The sequence below is a fragment of the Gadus morhua genome, chromosome 19, assembly GCF_902167405.1.
Source record: "Gadus morhua chromosome 19, gadMor3.0, whole genome shotgun sequence".
In the NCBI taxonomy this organism is placed as follows: Eukaryota; Metazoa; Chordata; class Actinopteri; order Gadiformes; family Gadidae; genus Gadus; species Gadus morhua.
In genome coordinates this window covers 11,273,030-11,297,782 of record NC_044066.1, presented here as the reverse complement: position 1 = coordinate 11,297,782, position 24,753 = coordinate 11,273,030, and the positions used below count along the sequence as shown (strand labels likewise).

At 46.3% G+C, this 24,753-nt stretch overlaps 1 protein-coding gene across 7 annotated transcripts in view; it reads left to right on the top strand.

Moving 5' to 3' along the window:
- The first annotated feature begins 563 nt into the window (after positions 1-563).
- usp6nl (USP6 N-terminal like) overlaps positions 564-24,753 on the top strand; it is a 51,053-nt gene continuing 26,863 nt past the window's right edge. The window contains exons 1-2 of one of the 7 annotated variants that reach the window (XM_030341695.1): positions 564-833; positions 5,004-5,110. In XM_030341695.1, coding sequence (XP_030197555.1) covers positions 5,107-5,110 — 4 coding nt within the window. In that variant the 5' untranslated portion in view covers positions 564-833; positions 5,004-5,106. Of the gene's footprint in view, positions 834-909; positions 1,019-1,299; positions 1,528-5,003; positions 5,111-6,320; positions 6,415-13,709; positions 14,402-21,281; positions 21,765-22,394; positions 22,470-24,753 lie in introns of those variants that run through there. The other 6 variants (XM_030341696.1, XM_030341697.1, XM_030341694.1 and 3 more) reach the window with 6 other exon arrangements.

Below are 24,753 nucleotides of genomic sequence, written 5' to 3'. Positions count from 1 at the left end.
GTCAATATTCATAAATGGCTGTTACTGTAGCTCTTTAGGTAATCAATACATAGAATAAAAAAAAATATATAGCGTTTATTCGGCAGCCCGAGTCACCCAGCGTGTTTGACATGCAGGTGTATATATTGAGGTCACACACACATTATCAGAACTGCTGAAAACTAGTCTTTAACATGACAAACCAGCGTGTAGCGATATATTTGCAGTAGCCTATACTGTCATGGAAAGCCTGGCCTGATATGCGTATCAATATCAGGCTTTTGTGTTACCCTACCAATGGAGAAATTGTCAAATATGCATAGACTAATCCTTAAATAATGCCAATATTGCATTGAAGGTTTATATTGGCGGGTCCAACCGAAAGATATATTGAATAATAATATTATTAAGCGTCTTCATCAAGGCCCGGAAACATACAACTAATGTTTCAATTTAAGCATTTAAAATGAAATTGTATTGGATCGAAATGCTTTGTTTAGGGTTTCTTCAGAATTCATTACCGATCACAATGATATACATTATTTAAATGAAGGGTTCGTTAGTTATGATGCCCGTGGCCAGAACTGGCCGATCATGGCTGGAAGGAATGTCGCAACCTCGTCCCGACGCTGAGCCAACGTGAGATTAGCCCATCGGGCGGCGCATCGCTACCTGGACGGGGATCGGTGTCACAGAGCCCTGCAGGGCTTTTCCATTGAGTTTGAGAAGTGTTCTTTTAGGAAGAACGCTGGACTTCCTGGTACAGGATCATGGATATTATCGTGCCCGTTTCGGCCGGGGAAATACCCGCAGCGATGTAAATCAACGCGTACACGCTCGAGTCCGGACCAAAGGTGGGTTTCTGTCCGCCGTCCCGAGGAAACGATAGGAAGATCGAACTTGTTCATGGTATCATATCTACTGTCTGTCAGCGGGACGTGCTGCGGGCTGACTGGCGCTAACTGTGTTTTTCAAAAAGTGGCCGGTGCCGGGTAGAAGAGGTACGCCGGTGCACAGTTTCTTTACCGGGCACTTACAGGTATTGTTTTAGTGGTTTGTTCACAAACGAGAAAGGGGTTTTATAATTGTAAACTTTATGCTTATTTGTATTCACCGAGGCCTACCTAGCCAACCCCCAAAGGCGGCCTCCCGTAGCAGAAACACTGTTGACAGACTCTGCGAATGCGCCCGCCATTGGCTGGCGCCTCAAGATCCGTGGCTCTGATTGGCTGCGGCGCCACTTCACTCATCCGACACGCTCATAACCTCCAACAGTTCTCATTCAGTTGATTTGCTTAGACCAGCTATACATTTGTTCATAAAATATATTGCTATCTACTTAACTGTCGATGTCATAAGTGGTTTAGCGTGTGCGTGCTTGTGTTGGGTACATGTATATTTGGGTTTTCGTCTGCGGTCGGATAGCTGCAGTGCATGGCAGAGAGGATAGAGTTACCTTGTAGCAAGTAGTGCTCCAATCCCTCCTATCCCGCTTTGGGATAATGCGGCTTATCGCCTCCGCTGCTCTACGCTTAGAAAACACACAAGGTGCGGAACGATTGCGTCGTCAAATGCTGGTATACCTCTTCTGGCGTTATGCTACTTGATATGTTATGTTTTGAGTGACACTGCAATATGCTTTATGTCGGATTAAAGGGAAATAAAGTTTTCCCAATTTGCTAAGGTTTAAAAGGTACCCCACACAATATGAACACCCGTGCTTCTTATCGGAGGGTGGTTGGTGTTTATTTCTGGTCATGTTTGACTACAATATTTAGTTTAAGTGTGTTTTATTTATTTGGAGCTATGGTGTTATTGCTGCTGCTGCGTTGTTGTCATCGGTGGTTGCAGAGTTGCTTTTCTCAGCCCTGCATTGTCCCAACTCCTCTACTTGGTATACTACTGCCGGGCTGCTGTACAATAACGTGCCCTAATGCGGCACATTATAATGTACATCATCTTTCATCAACAGCCGTTCATTCTTCGCAGGGCTATATTCTCCACCATATAACTCACACATAGATCCTTACCCAGGGAGACATCCCCCTGGTGAAACTGCACTGCTACACACTATTTACGCTTACTCAGTCATTCTACTAAACCTTGCATTAGCTTAATAACCCAACACAGTAAGGAGGAATGGTGAATGTTGTCCAAGCTCTCTGGTCCACTGCTGGCAGCATGGAAACGGATACCTTCGGGTCAACTACCATCCGTGAGCTCGTCTTTCCTCGTTTTGCTCTCCTTCCTTCTCTTCATCTCCTCCATCCCATGTCATTATTTTACCTGGTTTTGCTCTGTGATGCTAGGATATAGTCCACACATGAAATGGCTTGTAAAAGTGTGTGTGTGTGTGTGTGTGTGTGTGTGTGTGTGTGTGTGTGTGTGTGTGTGTGTGTGTGTGTGTGTGTGTGTGTGTTACAGCCACAATGAAAGGCCACATTGTTCAGTTGACCAGGTTAGTGGTCTCCAAATAGTGTCTCTATGAAAAGGTTAGCGAGAGTGGTTTGTTTGTATACCTGGCTGGTATACTACGTCACGCGCCCATAAACCGCCAAAGTCAAACATTCGTTTGACAATAAATGTGCAGTCCTATATGTCAGCTGAACAAGGTTTACTTGAAACTGATTTCAAGAGGCAAAGCTTAAATTCCACATACTACTGCTGCACACACTCACACCAGATGTATTCGACTCACCAACCAAGTGTCTCGACCACGCACACACACACACACACGGTTTCTAAATTCCAGTACTTCAGTAGCTGGCCAACAGATGCTGGTGCAAGTGTGTGTTCTGGCCACTTGTGACCCCCTGGCACAGTCAATTTTTCTCTCTCACGCACTATCCCTCTCTCTCTTTCTTCTTCCCGCACTATATTTCGATATCTCGATCCATGTCAATGCAAGCTAGCTGGCCCAAACATAAGTAAATGGTGTGTGTGTGCGTACGCAGGTCTTTTTTAGGAGTTTTTAGCATCCCGCCGGTTCATCCCTTTCCAAAGATGTGTTCTTTAAGTCTTCCAAACTACTTTCAAGCAGGATTTTGACGCACATCAAACAGTTTGTGTCTGTTATGCAAAAAGACACTACATTTCCTAAATATAATACTGCAAATGACCTATAATCACAAACACTGATCCTTCAATTAATGATTCATATTGATGATATTATATATCATATATACGATAGATATTGTATATATGTTTATGTTTACACTGAGAGACTTAACAGTCTCTCAGTGTTTTGATTTGTCCTTCACTGTTTCGAACAACCCTTGATTATTTGCCGTTTCTATGTTTATGGGTTTATGGCTTTATATGTTTATGGGTGCATCCTCACCTCATGTGAGGATGAGGAGGATGAGGAGGATTGTATATATGATTGTACCAAAATCAATATATTACGGAATCCCTTTATTCAGTATTGCCCATTAAAAGAGGATAGCAGTATTATCTTTGAATGGGCAAGATTATGGGCGCTGCAGAATCTTGCCCCAGTAAGATTCTGCAGTGGTTTTCTTTTAAGCTAGGCTGGCTGTTGCATATTTAGTTTAAATAACAAATGAATAACATTGTCAAATACAAAACAGATGAAGGGTGACTTCAGGAAATTTGTGCATAATGTTGAACCCCAGCCCAATCATTACTTTCTAGCAATGACCAACAGTAGAAAATGCTGGACATGACACACCGATATTGTGTTGGCAATACAAGTAAACATTCCCTTAATTCAATTGTATTTGTCCAGCCCCATAATCACAGTTAAGATGACAAAGGGCTTAACATTCCATAAATCTATGACAGCCCCTTTACCACTTCAAAAGGTTTACAAATTAAGACTTAAAAGGTATGCAATACTCCTATTTCAGTATCTATCAAACAAATAACAATATTCTATTTTTAGCCATATGGTCTACAAACTATTTTGTTGTTGTTTACTAGCCGCACCTATGATGATGCACCTGGAGGCTATTGAAGCATCTGCTCCCTCTGGGACACATAAACACAAACACACACACGCACGCGCACGCACGCGCGCACGCGCGCATGCATGCATGCATGTATGCATGCATACATGCGCACACACACACACACACACATGCACATACAGCCTTGCACTCGCCCACAGGCTTATTCATTTCCCCCCCATCATTACACCACACCATCACCAGATCACTGTTATTTAGGCCCATGGGCTCGGCTCCCTCCTAGAGATGGATGGATGCGTTAGCATGTGAAACTCATTCATTCATACACATGCACTTAGAGGTACGCACACACTCCTTGATGGCTGGCCACCCGCTCGTTGTACCCTTCTATTTAAAGACCCATAAAGACGATAATGGCCATGGTCACATCTTCAATTAAGTGTGTGTGTATGTGTGGCAATAGGAAGTGATTCTGTTGTGGAGGCAGAACACCATTCATGTTGGATAGGGACAGCCATGCATAGGGAGTTGTGAATTTAAAAGGTTTACGTTTCTATATACGTCTCTTACTGACACTGTGTAGTTTGATTTTTCTCTCTCCTATATATTTAAATAAAATCATGATCTGATTCACCATTACACCTAAATATGTTGAAATGGCACCACCTACATTACCATGGCACGCCATTTTGCACATTGCAGGCCAGAATGTGCCATTCAGATGTGAGTTTTGTAAGTGTGAGGAACAGCATGCGCAACATGAAACATGATATTTGGAAAACCGATTAACGCGGGTCGTTTGGATACAGGTTTCTAGATCTGATCTCAGGCCATTTAACGGCTGTGTGATCAGGGGAGACAAACATTGAGTCTGAGCTATGTGTTGTTAAACAAAAGAGAAATCCGAATTGGGCATTACGTCTAGTTAAAAATCTTTAGACACACTCTGTACCCAAGAGTGTGTACACTCTGTACCCTTCGTCGTATTCAAATGTATACTTAGAAAAACAAAGAAATGTAAGTTACACATTGAAAGGGATGAACCTTGAGTGAAGACTTTGAGTCACCTGTTGTTTCCATGCTCTGATTGGCCAGGTCATGATTGCCTGTAGGAGAGGCCCAGTGGAGATCAAGCCTAGCTGCCTGGAAGCCCGCCCCTTACGGGCCACGCCCTGCCCCCCCCCACCGGCCTCCGACCATGAGTAAGTACCTTTTTTTTTTTTCTTTCTTTTTTTCTTTTTTTTTTTTATTACACACACACACACACACCCTAATGCTTGTGGAGGAGGTAAGAGGGGCAGAGAGGACTGTAGGCTTGGTTATTTATCTAGTGAGCTAGAGAAGTGCTCTCCTCCTTCATCAGCCTGCCTCCCACCCCCACTCCACCTCAAGCCCACCCTGCGTCTCTCACCCTGCATCCCTGTCTCTCTGTGGAGGCAGGGACATGTGGCGAGAGAATGCTGCAGCCCCTCACCATGGCAATCAGTCATCAATCACGCCGCAAGGCATCATGGGAAGGGGGTGGATGTAATGGAATGTGTGTCTGTGTGGGGTTGTGTACGTGTGTTCCATGCAAGAGCGAAGTGTGTTTGTGTGTTTGTGTGTGTGTTTGGCCACGTGCGACCATGCGAGCACATGTATGAGTTGCACGTGTGTATGTGTGTGCCATTATATTCATCAGACGGGCTGTTATGGTGTGTGTGTGTGTGTGTGTGTGTGTGTGTGTGTGTGTGCGTGTGTGTGTGTGTGTTTGAGTGCACAATATGATGAAATTGATTGGCTCAGCAGTATATTCTGCTAAATGTCGTTCACACGCATAAAGAATCCACCTTGTGCTTCCATGGTCCCAGTAGGGCTTGTGTACGTCACGTGGGCTCACTCTGCCTCTTATACCCTGCCAAATAAGCCTTTATTTCTCCTCTCTCTCCCCCCCCCCCCCCCCCCCCCCCCCCAGCACAGCTCAGCTTCTTGTTTGCTGGGTGACACGTGAGCTTACACCCCCCTCCCCCCACCACCCCCCAGCCCAAGATTACATGGCCGTACTCCATCTCAGACCTTTCTCCTTGCTTTGCCCCCCCCCCTTCCCTGTATAAGCACATACTATCAGAAGTCAGTGCTTCCTGTGTGTGTGTGTGTGTGTGTGTGTGTGTGTGTGTGTGTGTGTGTGTGTGTGTGTGTGTGTGTGTGTGTGTGTGTGTGATTGTGTGTCTGCGCACTGGTAGCAGGAGGTGGCTTAGAAGGCTAGGTAACTGGGGCAACAGCACCACAACCTAACACCCCCAACACCATTGCTTGTGTGTGTCAGGTGTTAACGGCGGAGCGATGCGATTGGATTAGCCACAATGCCGCCTAGGGAGTTTAACTAGATTATTGGACGTTTCCTTAACACCTCCCCTCGACGTGCACACTTTTTTTTGTGTGTGCGTGTGTGTTGATGTGCGGTCAGGGTCCGAAGTGATTGATTGTGACTGATGATAATGGAGGATTTGGTGATGGATGGATCCAGGTAATTTCTCACACAGACACACACACTGCTTCTAACTGTCGTGGTGATGCAAACATAGTATCGCTCTTTCATAGTGTGTGTGTGTGTGTGTGTGTGTGTATGTGTGGGTGTGGGTGCATTTATTTTGTTCATGGGGGCCCTGGTTTGATGTTGACCACCTGATGAGCTGCAGGTGTGTGAATGACAAAGGACTCACTCAAGTATTTTATTTACCAGTATTAGGTTGATGTTTAATGAGGTTAAATAAACAGAATTTGTCTAATTGTAGTTTTTTCTGAGTCTGCCTGTATCATTTTATTTCCTGTATACCTACACCTGACTTCATCCTATTGTAGTCCTAAGTGGTAATCCAGAAATATTCAAAAGATAACCAACGAAATGTGTCAAATAACAAACAGAATGTGATGCTAGGGATCTCCGCTAGCTATTGTAGTCTAATGTGACCCGCTGAAAGTCGCCCGGTAAACAGCTAGCTTTCCTCAGGGAGTAGGACTTTTTATCTGTTCCATAATTCATTTCCACCTTTTTGATGGGACCCGCTCCCTGCGTCGAGGGACAACTGATGAGCGGTTGATGTCGAAAACCTAATTACCGTAATTACCCCCGCGCCCATCCCTACCGGCCCGGCTGGGGGTGGGTGGGTGGGTGGGGGGGGCAGAGAGAGGCTTTGGGTTTCAGGGTGGTGGCTGTGGGTGGTGGTGACAGTAGTGGAGGGGGCAGATTTCCGTATGTGTCTCCTAATGAGGGCGGATGACTCACTGTGCTCGGACATCCTTTCCCCAGGAGTCGGAGACACGGATGATAGAGGGGAGAGAAAGGGTTGAGGGTTACAAAACTGTTAGCTATTAGTATGCAATAGAAAAGTTTTGTATTGGAGAGAATAAACTTTGATTGCATTTTTTGGTTTTGCCCTTGGAGTATAAGGATAGTAGTGGGATACAGGCAAAAGACCACCTTGTATTGTTTGTCGTGCTGAAGTTACGCAGCCATTTGGGATCAGGGTTTGAATGAGGATGTAGAGTGTTTTAGTCTCACTAAGCCTACCTGCTGTCGAGCACATTGTGTGTGTAGGAAGTGGGCTTTAAGTGTTTTTTACCTGCTCCCCGTTTTACACAGTCACACACACACTCACACTCACACACTCTTTGTCTGCTAACATTTGCTAGCGTACTGTGGCAGCAGTAGCTGGGCTCTGCTCATTAGCTTCTTTGCATAGCCCTTGGTTGGCATCCCCTGCTGGGATTTGACAATGAGCTAGGTGGCTAACTGGGTAGCTCAGCCAAGTTTAGCAGACCCTTACTGGCACAGATGACGCAAGGTGCAAACAAGGCTGATCAGTGTCCACAGGCCAGACTATTGAAGAAGACTAATGCTGTACGAAGCCACTGCCTACTTCAAAGAGCCTATTCCATTCACGGTCTCATACCGCTCAATGAGTCAGGTGTAATTACTAGAAAGATTGGTATTCGGAAAAGCTCCTGAGGGCGTGAGCAGGGTTTTTGTTACACAAGTCGGACAAGTTTATCAGCCGAATGAACTTCCCCTGGGTTTTAGTCCCGTGACCCTGAGTGCACTTTGGAGGTAAACTTGGAACTTGTAGTCCTGTAACACAGGATTCATTTAGTTGTGTTGCTTGTTTTGACTGAGGAACATTATACACAGCTTACATTGTTTAGGTCCTACCTAGCTTATGGTAGGAAGTGAGAGAGGGAGGGAGAGCAGGGGACTCGCTTCCTCCTATGTAAACATGAGTTTCAGGGATACAATTTGAACACAGAATCTCCTCTTCACTGACAAATTGGTGGAAAAAAAAACAGATTCAACGCCGGTCCTAGGTGTCAAAGTTTATTCAAACTCGGGAGTGAACCAACTAAAATACTGTCCGTTCCAACATCTTTTAATCCCTTCTATGTCTCTCTTTTACTCCCTCCTACCAACCTAAGGCTGTAAAGTTATCACTCTTAAATTGTTGGTAATTTTCACCTAGCATGTTCAATACTGGACTGAAACAGTGCAGTTATTCACGTGGTCTCTCCTTACATATTCATGTGCGGTGGGCCTACTTGATGCCTCAGTGCCCTAATGTTAGTGATGACATGACGAAAACCACCATCCTGTGTGTGTCGGTGTGTCAGTGTGTGCGTGTATGCATGCATGCATGTGTATCCATGTGTGTGTGTGTCAGGGGTAGAGTAGGAGAACAAGGTTCCAGGAAGGAAGTGGCCAGCTAAATGGATATGATTACATCTCCCAGTAAACACAGGGAAATGGATCCCAACATTGACCTTCACCAGACCAGTGCCTTCCCAGCGCAGAGCTTCCCCAGACAGAGTCAAGCCCATAGTCTATTGACCCAGAGTACTGGCTGATAATCAAAACCAAAGCTAGGCTCAAGTGCTAATCTACTACTACTCTGATGGCTCAGCATGATGCGCCTGAAGGCAGACATTTAATTGTCTTTTGTATTTTATGTTCACCGTTTCCCATAAAAATAAATATGTTCAAATTAAATGGTATTCTAGACATGAATAGATGCCTTTGCATTAAAATATGTTCAAAGCACAACAACATCTATGACAACCTTAACCATTGTGTTTCCTGGGACCATAACGGAAATAAGTGGCAAAAGCGATGAATGGCTTTATCTGAGGGGCGCTGTGGATTACCTACTGAGGCAGATAATGCATGAGCATGCAGTGTTCAAATAGGGTCCTGTGTAATGCCTCAACAATGACCCGAATGTACTTTAGAGCAAGGAGATGTTACTGAGCATGCACTCACTCTGCAGGACTCTGCGAAATTCATCACTCTCCCTCGGTAACTAACGTCTTTTGGATCAGCCATCGATTACAACATTTTCCTCCGGCTGAGAAATACTCGTACCCATACACCCACTTGGGTACTGGTAACTGACTGAGACAAGGAGACAATGCAGAAGAAAATAAAAGGGAAAAAAAGCAAATGCACCCTTGTTGAGTTGACCGTGTGATGTGTGAATTAACTATGGCATGTGCTTCTGTAAGGTTGTGTGAGGGGAGGGGGTCACTGTGTAAGGAGCACGTTGATTATAGCTGTGCATTTTTCATTCGTTTTTAGTTGCATTTTAGGTTCAACTTTTTTTGTTGTTAAGTTTGAAAGCGGGTTAGTCTGGTTTCACTTCTTGAACATTTTAAGTTTTGGTTTGGTTCATGATGTTCGTTTTCAATTTTTTTTTATTGTTTCGAAAGGACACAGACACAGACACAGACACAGACACAGACACAGACACAGACACACACACACACACACACACACACACACACACACACACACACACACACACACACACACACACACACACACCCACCACATTCCTGCCCCAACCTAGTCTGTTGGAAATGCTCACTCAGCCAGTTAACCATGGAGGTGAGAGGTCCAGGGTGTTTCAATGTCTTTGTGTGTGTGTGTGTGTGTGTGTGTGTGTGGCTGCGTGCATGTCTGCTGGTCATTGTCCTGGCCCTGGGGGGGATAGTCTCCAAGATTATTTGAAGGCGTTGATTCTAGTGATCCACACAGTGCTCTTTCTAAAGGGGATACGTGTGAGTCAACGAGGATGTGTTTTGAGTTTCAGTAAATACGGGAAAGTTACCGCCCGGAAAGGTATTTGGAACACTGTGCTTGAAAGTGGACCCCCCCTGCCAGGGGATTCGGGAATGCTGAGGTCTGACTCCCGACCGGCCAGGGAAACACAAACACACACAAATTATGAATAAAAAATATGAATGCCAACACTTGGAGAATGCAACGGTGGGTTGGGGTGGGGGAGGGGGAAATGTGACAAAGCACAGCGCTGTCACTGTGATTGGGTTATGTTGCCCTGTGCGTGAGTGGCCCCGTGCCAGGATGTGGGAGGGAGGGATAAAGGAAGGAAGGAAGGAGGTAGGGAAGATAGGAGAGGGAGAGAGAGATTGAGACAGACCGGCGTAATCGCTCCGGAGAAAGGAAAAAATCTCTCACTCTCTCTCTCTCTGAGACACTCGGGTCCGTCTCTTCAAGCTCCAGCACGTCTCTCGATGCACGCCATCTTTTTTTATTTTTTTATACACTAGGCCTCTCTCTTTTACTCTCACCCCTGCCCCTAGACAGGGCCACCACAGTGGGGTGCTGTCGGAGTTAGTGGAGGTAGATATTAGTGTTGTGCATGAATAACGTGCATTTGTACCTAAGGGGCGTTCTCATTGGCACTCTGAAAACCATGTTATGAGATGTGGGAAAATCCAAAGTCCAGAAAAGCAATCAGTGGCTTGACTCAAGCAGACACCGTTACTCCCCTCCCCACCCAGCCCTCCATCCTCAAACATGACGTTGAGTCCTTTTATGTCCACCAAATGGAATCGAGAGGGAGAGAGAATTGTGTTCAGACTTAATGAATATAGCATTCTGAGAGAAAGAGAGAGAGACTTTATGTTGTTTACCTTGAATAAAGAAGTTATTACAACTGCCACCCAGACTGCCAATAAGAAACTATCAAAAAATGTCGTAATAAAAATCCTGTTTTGTTTAGTTTTTCATTTGATGGTTCAAGCTGATGGAGATGATTTTGAGGTTGGAAAAACAAGGGATTTGAATAGGACCATGTTTTTATGATTAGTGATGCTGCCTGAGCTGTGCAAGGAAACATTGAGAAAACATTTTTCCCCAGAACTCACCACTGGGTTTAGCCCTTTAAGAACTGCTATCAAAAATGTGACACGTTGGCTACCTCTTGGCTGCCGATACCTGACCGTTTCCATACAACACCTGAGTGTTGCAGGGCCCTGAGGCCTCTGATCTGAAGTGGGCGTGGCGGGGCTCGAGTCTCGACCCGGGCTGAACTGCATGCTGGTGTGATTTGTGAGCCTGGATGAGAGTCTCGGGCGCTATCCACTCTCTCTCTATCTTCGCCATGTTGACAGTAGAGCGATCCAAATCTCTGCAGGGCTCCCTCTCTCTCTCTCGCTCTCTCTCTCTCTCCCTCGCTTCTCGCTCGCTTCTCTCTCTCTCTCTCTCTCTCTCTCTCTCTCTCTCTCTCTCTCTCTCTCGTTCTCGTTCTCGTTCTCGTTCTATAGCTCTCTCGTTCTCTATCTGTTTGATTCTCTGTATCTGCTGTAATTCCCTCGATCATTCCTTCTGTTTGGCATACTTTTGGTGGTTTTTGTGCGTGCATGTGCGTGTGTGCCTCTCCCTAATAAACTTCCTGCACATAACTCAGCCCTGAACAGGCTCTGTAGTGTAGCTTACTGTAGATGTTGATCCATGGGCAGCACCGTTTGTTCTGCAAACTGCAGACAAGGTAGTGCTTTCTAAATTAATACAGAACCCAATGCACATGCATGAGCATCCTGTGTGTGTGTGTGTGTGTGTGTGTGTGTGTGTGTGTGTGTGTGTGTGTGTGTGTGTGTGTGTGTGTGTGTGTGTGTGTGTGTGTGTGTGTGTGTGTGTGTGTGTGTGTGTGTGTGTGTGTGTGTGTGCGCGCGCGCGCGTGCTGATGCATGTTTTGATTTATTTTAAAGGTCCAAAACCGGTATGGGGTCCCAGCCTAGCAACAGTGGTTCCAAAGCATAGCAACCGTGCAGCTAGGTGCGTCCAGCAAAGATGCATTAATTGGGCCTACTGGCTTTGTGCCTCAGGAAGCTTCAAGCAAATTTATATAAACTGGACTGTGAGCTTTTGTGCGTGTCTGTGTGTACTTGTGCATCAAAGATGACACAATTACAATTTTCAAATGAATAATTGGATTAAAGGATAAGCAAAAAAGATGGAGCATGAAACTGGGCCTGCAAGACATGTGAACAATCGGCATTGAGAGGCGTGCACACCAGAGAATCTCAAAGAGCAACAGAAGAGGAAGTGGAATAACCGAGGGAGAGCGAGAGAGAGCGGGAGAGAGCGAGAGAGAGCGAGCGAGAGACCCGATCAATGTCTCATAGGCTCCCCAGCACCACCTCTCTACGCTCTGACTGATCTGTATCTGCAGGCGGCCACGCTGCCCGTGATGGGGAGGACAGAGGGAGGGGTGGTGGGGGGGATGCTTCTTCTTCTAACTGACTCGGTGCATTCCAACGGCCCCTGGACCGCTTAGGTGGCATGGTGGCATTATATGATTCTTTTCCTACGACGTTAGGTGAGGGGAACACGGACATACTCATAGAACCCGGGGTCACTTCTCTCTCACTTTGCCTCAATTGCAAGATCTTGAGTGGTAACCACACTCTCTGTGTAGGAACCCGTTTACCTTATATATTTGAAATTATTATAGCAGACCGGTTAACTTCATCTCCCGATCGTTTGTAAACTGGATGAAAAGGAAGTGGCTGATGTGTCGTTTGGACACATTCAGAGCCGGACACTTTCAGAGCCGTCCAGCCTTCAAATCCATCAGATTTCCATCATTAAGCGGCACACTGTAGTCGAACAGTTGCCCAAACTGTTCGTCTTTGGAAGAGTGAGCGCAAGGGATCCGTTGTAAAGTTTAAAATAACCATTTGGCTATAGTCACTGCCTTCTGTTGCTTCTCGAAAGCAGATAAAAAAAAAATATATATATATATATATGCCTTTCTATCCCTGCCGCTGCAGTCGCGGACCAGAGTAAAGAGAGGTAGCTAGAGGGGGTGAGAGAGAAAGAGAAAGGAGGGGGAGATAAAGAGGCAGAGAACAGGACGAGAAAGCAGTACGAGACACAGATGGAGAGAGAGAGCGAGAGAGAGTCCGTTTCCTCCCGCTGTTCATCAAGAGAATCGCTCATCCCCGCTCTCTTATTTCCTCGTGTGTGTTTCGCTGTCAAGCGGAAAGTGTGTGAGTGCTCTCCAGCCGAGAACAGTGGCTCGAAAACACACACTCTCTAAGACACACACCCTCACACACACACGCTCACACACATACTCTCTCACTCTCACTTCTGCTGAGCTGCGCTGTCGGTGGACGTGTGTTACGGCGTTCTCTTGAGCGTGAGCCAACGAACAGAGGCGATCTTTGCCTGGAGTCGCGTCCCCGTTCCCAGCTGGTCAAGTGTTCATCACGGAGGTAGAGTGGTGGGGGCCGCGGGGGGGGGGGGGGGGGCTGTCGTCTGCGTTTTTTGTTTTTTTCCGCCAAGTCCCGTTCTCTCGCTGTCTCGCCACGGCAACCGTGAACAGGCGAGAGAGAGAGAGAGAGAGAGAGAGAGTGAGAGAGATATATAGAGAGAGAGAGAGAGAGAGAGAGAGAGAGAGGACATGGGGGACCTCTGAACATCTGGGAGTGCGGTGCTCAGGAGGGTTGGGGGGGGGGGGGGGGGGGGTCGGAACAGAGAGACGGAGAGAGAGGGAGGGAGAGTGTGTGAGCACTCGTCTGCCTTCTGAAGTCCTCCTGCTGCCGCTTGCAGAGTGGTGAGAGGGGAGGGGGAGCTAGAGTGATTGGCCGAGAGCAGCAGGGAAGCGGCAAAGACGCGGGAAGCGGGATGGGCTGCCGTGGCAACTGAGGTCATCCGAGCGCACGCCGGTAAACGTGGTGTTTGGCCGCAGCCACCGCCACCCACCACCACCGCCACCAGCGGCACCCCCACCAGGACTTCACCGAGGCCGCTGCAGGCGCCGTGGGGAGGTAGAGGGGAGACCTCTACTGACTCAGGCACCCCCCCTCCCCCATCCCGATCCGTGCCGTATGACACCTGTTACACAGGAGCAGCCCGGAGGCGCGGCGGTCCAGGGATCGGAGGATGAGTGCGTTGGCGGAAGAGGGGGAGGCGGGGGAGGGCTGAGGAGGACGAGGAGGAAGAGGAGGAGGACGACGACGAGGAATTGAGCCGCTGGGCAGTGTGAAAGAACAAAAAAGTGGGAGCCTTTATTTTTTTTCTTGCTTTCAACTGGCGGGAGGCAGATTGTCACTCCCCCCCCCACCACCCGCCGGCCCCCCAGGGAGCATGCAGGTGTTTCAGATCGTCAAGGAGCTGGTGTCTCCGTCCAGACGCCGGGCGGCTGCCAGATTCGGAGGTGTGTGTTTGTGTGTACACAGTCACAAAACGGCTGTCATGCTACTATGATGGATCGGACACGCTTGGATGAACGTAGAGTGTGTGTGAGTGCGCATCCGTGTCTCTGTGCACCTTCACCAAGCGGCTTTGATGCTATTTTGCTGTCAGACATGCTTGACCGTAGAGTGAGTGTGTGTGTGTGTGTGTGTGTGTGTGTGTGTGTGTGTGTGTGTGTGTGTGTGTGTGTGTGTGTGTGTGTGTGTGTGTGTGTGTGTGTGTGTGTGTGTGTGTGTGTGTGTGCGTGTTGCCCTCACTCTAGGGGCATGTCTTATGTGTGTGCGTGTGGGTGGCCCTTGTCACTGAGTTTTGCACCATGTGGAGTGACGAGTCGAGAGACCAATTGCAAGTCCCCGGGGGGCGGGCCATTGGGCGTTCACCCTTTGAACCCTGACGCTGTCCTTGCTCCTGATTGGGTCACACCCAGCCTGTCCACCATTTTCTCCTGAGGTGTTTTTATATTTGTTCAGCTTTTTTACCGTGGCGTATTTTAATCGCAAGTGTTTCCAAGTCTCCGCAGCCCCAGAGGAAGTCGAACCACAGATTGTCAACTTTACACTCCGTTGCTCTTGAAATAGAACAGCCAGCTCACACATGTCATGCACACACACACACACACACACACACACACACACACACACACACACACAGACAAGACGTTAACGAGGTGAAACAAGGGGTGAGTTGTTGCTTTAATGATGTTCAACACCCCAACACCTATAATAATAAATAATTAATTCATAATTAATTATGTCAATGATCATTAATCCAAAGTCGGGGGGGGGGGGGGGGAGGATTCTGCTAAATATATTTAAAGTGGATTTTAATGTGTCCTTCTGACATGTCCGTCCGTCTTTTCCCCCACACGGACGGCTCTTATAGTTTCCCATTAAGGTCTGTCGAGGGGGCCGGGCTAGCCTTTGTGGAAACAAATTTTCTTTATGCGAAACGTGGCACTACTACTGCTGCTCAAGGACTTGCTCTTGGCTTGTTATAATTAGTTTGGGTTTTCTTTGTGACAATCAGTTTCACAAGCCCTTCCTCCCAGCGCTAATGCTAGCTAGCGTGAACAAAGCCTAACACTGAGGCCTCTGTGCAGCACTAGCTAGCGTTAACACTCGCTAGTCTTGGCACTAGCTGATGTTAGCGCGATGGCTCTCTCCCGACACTTTTGTTGGCACATGATGATGGCATCAAATTTGACAAGGATGATTTGATCTACCCATTTCATTCAGCCGTACTCGTGGCAATAAAACTCCAAACCAGCCCCTGCTTATCAATCTGTTCTTTCGACCTATTTAACCGAATTACAACAGTTTATCCATCAGTTGGTCTCTTGGGGTTCTACCATAACCGGATCTGTAATGGATTTCTTTATGTGTGCGTTCATATCCTCTTACTGTTATTTGTGTTGTTTGTAAACACATCGATTCTCTCTCTCTCTCTGTGTCTATCTCTCTCTCGGTCACTCATTTTACCTCTGTCGCTCTCTGTGTCTGTTTTTCTCTCTCTCTCTCTCTCTCTCTCTCTCTCTCTCTCTCTCTCTCTCTCTCTCTCTCTCTCTCTCTCTCTCTCTCTCTCTCTCTCTCTCTCTCTCTCTCTCTCTCTCTCTCTCTCTCTCTCTCTCTCTCTCTCTCTGTGTGTCTATGTCTCTGTCTCTCAGTGTATCTCTCAGTGTATCTCTGTATGTCTCTCTCTCTCCCTCTGACTCTCTGACTCTCTCTCTCTCTCTCTCTCTGACTTTCTCTTTCTGACTTCTCTCTAACTCTCAAATTGTACTCTCTGGTTCTCTCTGTCTCTGTCTCTGTCTCTCAGTGTATCTCTCTATGTCTATGTCTCTGTCTCTCTCTCTCCCTCTGACTCTCTGACTCTCTGGTTCTCTCTCTGACTCTCTCTCTCTCTCTCTCTGACTTTCTCTTTCTGACTTCTCTCTGACTCTCAAATTGTACCTCTCTCTCTCTCTCTCTCAATTAGACTTTTGACGACACACAAGCGTAATCACTGACAATGGCGAGGGCTACTCAAACTGAGTGAGGAGAGTTTGAAATCCTGTATCGATCATCACCACCCCCGCCTCATCTCTTTCTCCTCCTCCTCCACATCCTTAAGACAAGATTGGGTTGATTGTGTGCTGATTGTGACTGCGTGTGTGTGTGCTGTTTGTGACTGTGTGCGTGTGTGTGTGTGTGTGTGTGTCTACTTGCATTTGTGTGTGCGCTTTGCTTTCAGTGGCACTCTTTGTTTTGTGTTTTTAGTGATTTTTCTCTCATCCCCTGACATTTGCTCGCTGCGCAATCTAATGAAAGAATAATCTAATGAAAGAATAAGCTCCGTCTTAACTCGATGGAGAAGGGGGATGAAGGGTCCTCTGGTCGCAGGCCTCCATGCTGCTCCCGCGCACGCTGGGCAGCTCTGACTCACAGGGGCGCAAGTGTCAGCTCTTGTGTGTGCGTTTGTGTCAGTGTGCCTTTGTGTGTGTGTGTGTGCCATTGTTTGTGCGTGTGTTTGAGCCTGACTGATACAGGATTTTTCGGAACATTGCCAATGCGCTCACTTGATAGTAACGACACCTCTGATGGGGATAAATGGTCTCTGTTAATAATTTTTCTGTAGTAGAGACAGAGAGTTTGTTATCCGAGATCAAAGAGCTTGCTATAAAAACTGTGCTGGCGGCATGCTTTTATTTATTTTTACAGTTGAATAAGGGTATTCTTAGTTACAATGTTTTATGTATTTCAGTCAATTAAACGTGCTTTGCTTGCGTAGGCAAGTGTGTAGGGACTTGATTGTGTACGGGCGTGTACGTGCGTGTGTAGGCGTGTGCGTGTGTAGGTGCGTGCGTGTGTAGGCATGTGCGTGTGTAGGTGCGTGCGTACGTGCATAGGCACGTGTATGTGTGTGTAACTGCTGTGTAGGCGTGTGCGTGCATGGCTAACTGCGTGGGTGCATGGTTGGATGATGAAAGATGTACTGTACTGACAATCCCATCCATCTCCGTCCAGGGGTTTAGCCTGGTAGCATGGACGCCACAGATGCAATGCTCAGGCGTGGGCCGTCTGTACAACATCACACACCGTCCCCGCTTCTGAAGTTAGTAGTTGACAGGTTATCGAGGTTGTCCTGGCGTTGGTTTGCGGCCAGCCGCCGTTATTTGATCAACAACCGTTTATTGACCGGTATTACTAACTATACTACTCTATATTACTAGACTTTATTACTCATACAGTCGGTGAGCAGTCCCTTTTCAAAAGCAACTCGCAGACCAATGTCCAAGCTCTGGACATTGGGGGATTGAACCCACAAGCTTTTTGGGCTGGTGATGAAAACGTGTTTCTTGCAAGACATTACATGGAGGCAGAGCGTTTGGTTTAATGGAGTATGATCCATGGGAGGACACACGGTCAGCATTTGAAAAAACTGTTCATAACTTTTATAGGGAAAGATCACATTGTAGGCACAAACCTCCAAGGATATAAAGAAACTACCTTCTGTGACGGCTGGGACACTGAAACACTGACGTGACAGTCCTGCCCACCTCTAGGATTACTATTATACCATTAGAAGAAGTGGACGCTTCGCTCCATTGAGTCCCACAAGGTCCAGTGGTCTCTTGTGGTCGGGGGAAGAGAGAGAGAGAGAGAGAAGGAGCAAGAGAGAGAGAGAGAGAGAGAGAGAGAGAGAGAGAGAGAGAGAGAGAGCCAACCAAATCGCTCTTCTTTACTTTCTTTTCTCTTGTCTCATATCACCTATTCTTTCCTCTCTCCTCTCGCCCCTCTACTCTCCTCGCCCCTTCTCCTCACACTCCTCGCTTAGTATTCAATCGGTCACTACGTTTCTCCTTTCCAATTCTTCGTGTGTCTGTCATCTTGTCACTTTTTCTCCCTTTCTTTTCATTTTATCCTGCTCTTCAATTTTCTTCTGTTCACTTCTCAGCAGCTTAATGTCTGTGCTCTGCATTATTAAAATGGTTCTCTGTCTTGGTCTCTCTGTCTCTCTCTCCTTCTCTCTCCTTCTCTCTCCTGGCAGTGGAAGGCCATGCTCACTCAATTATTCAAATGATGTGTGCCAGCCAAGTGCTTAGGACAACTTCTCTTTTATTTTATGACTGCTTAGTTTGGTTTTCGTAGTGTGTGCGTTGAGCATTAGATTGAAGACTGTTTCTGATTTATTCAGTCCCTTATTTATTATGTTTTTGGTTTTTTTATTGTATGTTTGCACTACCCATTATCTATGAGGCCCACATTACCTAGCGTGTGTACATGGGTGATACACTTCTGAATGTGCTGTGACTGCGCTTGTCTTGCAGAAGCTTTGTTTCTAGTTTAGTATTATTGCCAAAAGAGTTCAGGGTGAATATTTTAGAAACACAGACAAATAAAATAGGTTATTGGAAAGTATTGACCTGTAATATTGGCGTAAATCCAATAGTATGAAGATAAATAACTTTATTATTTTCTATATTTAATGGGTCTTTGTTTTATTAACAAGCTATCCGAGATGTTTTTTTGATATATTTCCAAATATATTTAACATCGGATCTGATCTTTGTCCCAGGGATCTAACCTAATTTGTACGGACTGTTATCGGACTGATATTTATGTTCAAATAACCGTTTGTAAGTAGGTAGTTTGTTGGGTTTTCTGTTCTGGACCATCCGATCAACTCTCAGAAGATTCATATCAACAGCCTGGTATTTTCAGTTTTTAGTTGTGTTCTTTGGCAGTCTTTTTGTTAGCATTTGAACCATCATGGGACATGTCCTTCACTGACCCAGAGGGAGTATTAAGTTGCAATGTGCTCTCTGTTTTACGGTTGTGCAATGAATTCTTAAAGTGGGAAAAGTTATATTTTTCATATTGTAGCTTAATCTTGTTCATGTAGCCTACATTTTTTGATTGTAAAACGCCAATCAAAAGTATAGTGTTACCCCTTCTCGGAATAGTGACAACGTTATCTGTCAGACTCTGACCACTGTTGCAAGCAAAGACCGCTAGCATACAGTGGGGTTGCCCAGTTCAGAGTATATTTTATCACCCTCTGTGAGTCAAATAGGTGTGTGTGGGTGGGACTGTCTGAGTGATTGAGTTTGTGTGTGTGTGTTTTTTCACAAACCGGTCTCAACACGTAACGTGCAATGGTTGACCAATAACGGACATTACGCACTGTACACACACGGTGGGCGTGTCAAAACTCTTGAGAATGCAAAATCACGTCACCAGTCATAAACAGTGATCAAATATAATTTAAATATATGTCCTTGTTCAGCCATTAAGGATCAGTTGATGAGCGTTCCTCCCTTGCATCACCTGTGTTTTAGCTCTGGTCTCTCAGGATAGCAAATCCAGTCGCCTACTGTTCTTTTAAATGAAGACCACATAGGTACAATGCTGGTTGAGGTAGCCACATAGGTATTAATGATCTCCAGGGAGAACTCGTGCTAATGAAAGGCTGCAGTATATCCGTATCTGGGCCACAGCCTTACTAGTTTGATAATTACTGTCTTTCTCCCTGTTCCTGTCTCAAGTCTGGCTCTCTCTCTCTCTCCTTCTCTCTCTGTCACTCTCTCTCTCTCTCTCTCTGTCACTCTCTAGTTCTCTCTCTCTCTCTCTCTCTCTCTCTCTCTCTCTCTCTCTCTCTCTCTCTCTCTCTCTCTCTCTCTCTCTCTCTCTCTCTCTCTCTCTCTCTCTCTCTCTCTCTCTCTCTCTCTCTCTCTCTCTCTCTCTCTCTCTCTCACTCTGTGTTCTGTGTCTGTGAAAACAGTTGGAGTGAACTTAAATTGTATTCATGAAGTTGAATTGATCCTCAAACCAGAGTACTGCAGTGAAACGGCTGTGTCCCCGGTGGCCCCCGGACCACATGTTATCCCATGTGGGTTATAATCTGGAGCCCATTAAAATATGATAATATACATGATTCATTAGTTGTTGCAAGCAAAGTTGCTTTTTCGACAAAGGTTAATTTTTACATAAAATTCCCCAGGGCTGCATTTAAGAATATCTTAAAGGCAACTTAAACTAAATCGCACCAAAAATATATTTCACAGTCTCTATGTCACTTTCTAGGGGATATTTGGTTTATTTATTCTCAAAACATAACATAAAAGATGATAATAATCAGAAGAAATGGTAATCAGCAACAGCACAACTTTGACCACTGGTCGTCATAACAATGGAACACACACACACACACACACACACACACACACACACACACACACACACACACACACACACACACACACACACACACACACATACACACACACACACACACACACACACACACACACCAACCCTCGTACACACAAACACTTTCCTTCTGTCTCTCTCTCTCTCTGTCCCCCTAGCACACGTCAGATAGGCTATATCGATGCAACTCGTCATGCAAGGCCACGTCCGTCTCATAATGGTGCTTTAATGGGTGCTGTTTATCATGAAGATGTCATCGTCTGCCCCCTCCCCCTCACCCCACCCCCTCCATGCATTTAATTCCCCTCACATGCAGTCTCCCCCCACCTCTATCCTTTGCCTCTCCCTGGTTAACTCTTCTCTCTACATCTGTGACTCCCTCTCTCTCTGTCTCTCACTCACTCTCACTCTCACTCTCACTCTGTTCTTTCTGATGTCTTCAATGGGGCCTGTTGTTGTTTTGTTTGTGTTTGGGTGTGGAATGTTGTGTGTGGGACAGCCTGGCTCCTGAAGTCAACGTGGTGTAGTCTCTCTCTCTCCCTTCCTCTCAGTCCCTGCCTCTCTCTGCCTCTCTCTGCCTCAATCTGTCTCTCTCTTTTGATATCTGCGTGTAGCTTTATGTCTCTCTCTCTCTGTAGCTTTCTGTATCTCTGTAGTTCTCTGTGTCTATTTATCTCTGTCATACACACATACACACATCTTCTCACCCTCCCCATCTTGTTTTTCTCTCTGCCTCTGTTTTGAATTGGGTTTGACAAACGGAAGCATTGTTACTGCAAAGAGCCCTTGACACTGACACACAACTTATCTCCCTTCTCTTTCTCTCTCTCGCTCTCGCTCAATCTCGCTCTCTCTCTTTGTTTATCTCCCTCTAATACCCTATCTGTCTCTCTCCCTCGCGCTTGTGTGTCATCGAGGGGCACCAGGGAGAGACACCCTCAGTTCCGCTTCAGTAATGCAGCGTTAGACATCGCACTCAGCACGGTTCCGTCCTGAGTTCTGGGTGGGACTGACATCGGGTGGGACTGATGCTTCCCCCATCCCGTCCGTGACGAAGCAGCTTTCCGTGAGCCGCGAAACTCATGCGGACCAAAGTTCTGGGCGACCCGGCGCATCCGCTCGTCAGGCTGAAAAGAGGTAAAGAAAAGGATCTCACGGTGAATAAATAAAGGGAACAATCATGCCGAGGGGTCCTCCGATTCCCAGCGCAATAAACAGCAGAGTATTGCTTTTTGTACGTTTGGCGGCGGAGCCGTTTGTTCGGACTTCAGGGAGGGCCACCTGCCCACTCTGCTTTCTGTTTTTAATATATATGGAGGGCTGGTTGAACTGGGCTGAACTGGGCTGAACTGTGGAGTGTCGTACTTATAATGCACCGACACATATCGGGATGGCCCGTGTGACAGCCATGGCAATGCTAGTTTTGGTGGATTTAGTTGACCACCAGTTGGATTCTAGTTTGTAGGCAGATTGTATTAAAGGAACTCAACTATTGACTATTGTTTGTATTGATTTTTAGTTCCCCGTTTTGAGTTAAACGCGCGCACACCCACACCCACACACACACACACACACACATACACACGTTGACTCTGTATGTGCGTCTTCTATATCAGTTGTTTGTCGCGTTCTCCCCTCTGTGTTTTTAAATGTTTGATGAATGGCCGCCACAGTGAGTCACCCCTCGTGAGTCACATGGCGTTGTCCGGTTGCCCGGTTGGTCGGCCGGTGTGAAGTGCAGCGCTTAAGAGGCTCTCTGGGAGAGCGGATGATTGTTGTGGACGCGGAGTGAATTGCTTCTAATGACACGCTGTGCCCGGCGGAGTCACTCACACACGCAGGGTTAGTCGCGCTGTTTATGTGTTGTTGTTGTTGTTGTTGTTGTTGTTGTTGTTTGAATGGGGAGCGGTGACATCACTCATGGTCTGTGTGTGTGTGAGTCTGAGTGTGAATGTGCGTGTGCTTGAGTGCGTGAGGAGAAAAGTATAGCATTTTTTGCTCGGAGAATTTTGCATTCAGATATTTTCTAAAAAATAGATGCATAAGAACGAGCGTGCGTGTGTGCCTGTTCGCCGAAAGACTACCACTATAACCAGTATTGTTCCTCGGGAGGGGGGACTTGCATCATAGGCTATTGTGTGTTGAAATCTAGTCGTTGTTGAGTTTTCTTTCCCTGAGCGTATTCTGAGCAAGACCACGAGAGAGAGAGAGAGAGAGAGAGAGAGAGAGAGAGAGAGAGAGAGAGAGAGAGAGAGAGAGAGAGAGAGAGAGAGAGAGAGAGAGAGAGAGAGAGAGAGAGAGAGAGAGAGAGAGAGAGAGAGAGAGAGAGAGAGAGAGAGAGAGAGAGAACGAGAACGAACAAGAGTGGTTCAGCTCCCTCACATCCTGAAGCTTCATCACACCATTAACTTCACTGCCAAGCAGACTTGGTGGACCTTTCAACAGCACTGGAAATCAAATCAAAAGACGCCTTATTGAATGTGTGTGTGTGTGTGTGTGTGTGTGTGTGTGTGTGTGTGTGTGTGTGTGTGTGTGTGTGTGTGTGTGTGTGTGTGTGTGTGTGTGTGTGTGTGTGTGTGTGTGTCCTCATCCTCAGCTGGTGGCCGCTCCGTAGGAGAAATAATCTGTGTGTGTGTACGCCATGTGCATGCATTTGTGTGTGTGTGCATGTCCATGCATGCTGTGTTTGTTTGTGTGTGTCTGGTGTTGGCTCACATCGTCCACTCGTTGTAGCTGAGGGGTTATGGCTGAAAACGAGGGAAGTTGACTCTGAATAACTAACTACAGGAAGTGCATTCTTCCCCCCAATCAGTCTGCACTGTTACTATTAACATTGTTAACATTGTTCCTCCCATCATAATAGTAATAATACATTTTATTTGAAGGCGACTTTCTCGACACTCAAGGACACCGTACAAAGGTACACAAAAGTCATTAAAAAGAAACAACAATAAGATAAAGAGAATAAATAAATAATAATACCATAATAATAGTAAGAGACATAGTAATGGCATCAGGTGAAATAAGCAGTTTTAAACAGATGTGTTTTGAGTTGTGATTTGAAATGGGGGAATGAATCGATGTTTCTGAGTTGGGGTGGTCATGACCTCCAGAGACGGGGAGCAGAGCAGCTGAATGCTCTGTGCCCCATGGTGGTTTGACGGGCTGAGGCGACAGACGGGTGTATGGAGGAAAAGGATCTGAGGGAGTAGGAGGAACTTAGATGAGGTTGGACCATCATCGTCATCAACCTTATTATTACCCTTATTATTAAGTTCTGCGCTTAACAGTCGGGGCTAAAGAAAGAGAAAAAAGGGAGGGAGAGGGGGGAACGAGAACGAGGAGAGAACAGAAGAGTCGTAGAAGGGGTGCGAGGGCGATTCAAACTGCGTCAAGATTTATTTATTTTTCGGTTTATTTTTCAGAAACACGGAAAGAAACCGAAAACTGCGACTTATTGCGCTAACCCCCCTTACGGGAGCTAGACAGCACAAAGAGGGGTAGGATTTGCTTAAAAGAGAGAGGATGTGCTTAAAACCGCACATTTACAGCCATCAAGCCCGTGCCACTCAAGGCCATCCCGCCCTCCCGCCTCCCACTGGCAAAGACCCCCCCCCCCCCCCCCCCCATCCCCCCCACCGCCCCGGGGTACTTCCTGCCAGGCAGTGGCCCCCCCCCCAATGAGGCCTGCATTGTCTGTCACCTCCGTCATGGCCGACCAGCTGAACTGGATGAACTAGTCGTATGTTGAGCCTGTCTCGCGTTGATTTCTCTCTTTATTATTATAATTATTTTTATTTATGTCAGCTTTTGGGCAGTCTCTTTGATGGACATCTCCATGTTTCATTGTTGTGGATGATTCGGGATCTCAGATACAAAAATGATTCACCTTTTTGATGTAGTTCTAGGACATTAAAAAGATTGCTTAAAACTGCATGCCTTAAAAAGTTGAGTTAATCTTCTAAACCTGAAAAAGAATGAGCACTTCTGTCACCGTAAACAGTGTTTACAGCGTTTTGTCCGTATTTTCTTAGTTGATTAATCACTAAATAATAACCAAATTATTTCTCCATTATTAGTTAAACATGAGTAGAATCAGTGTAATAGTTTCAGTTCACGAGGTGAA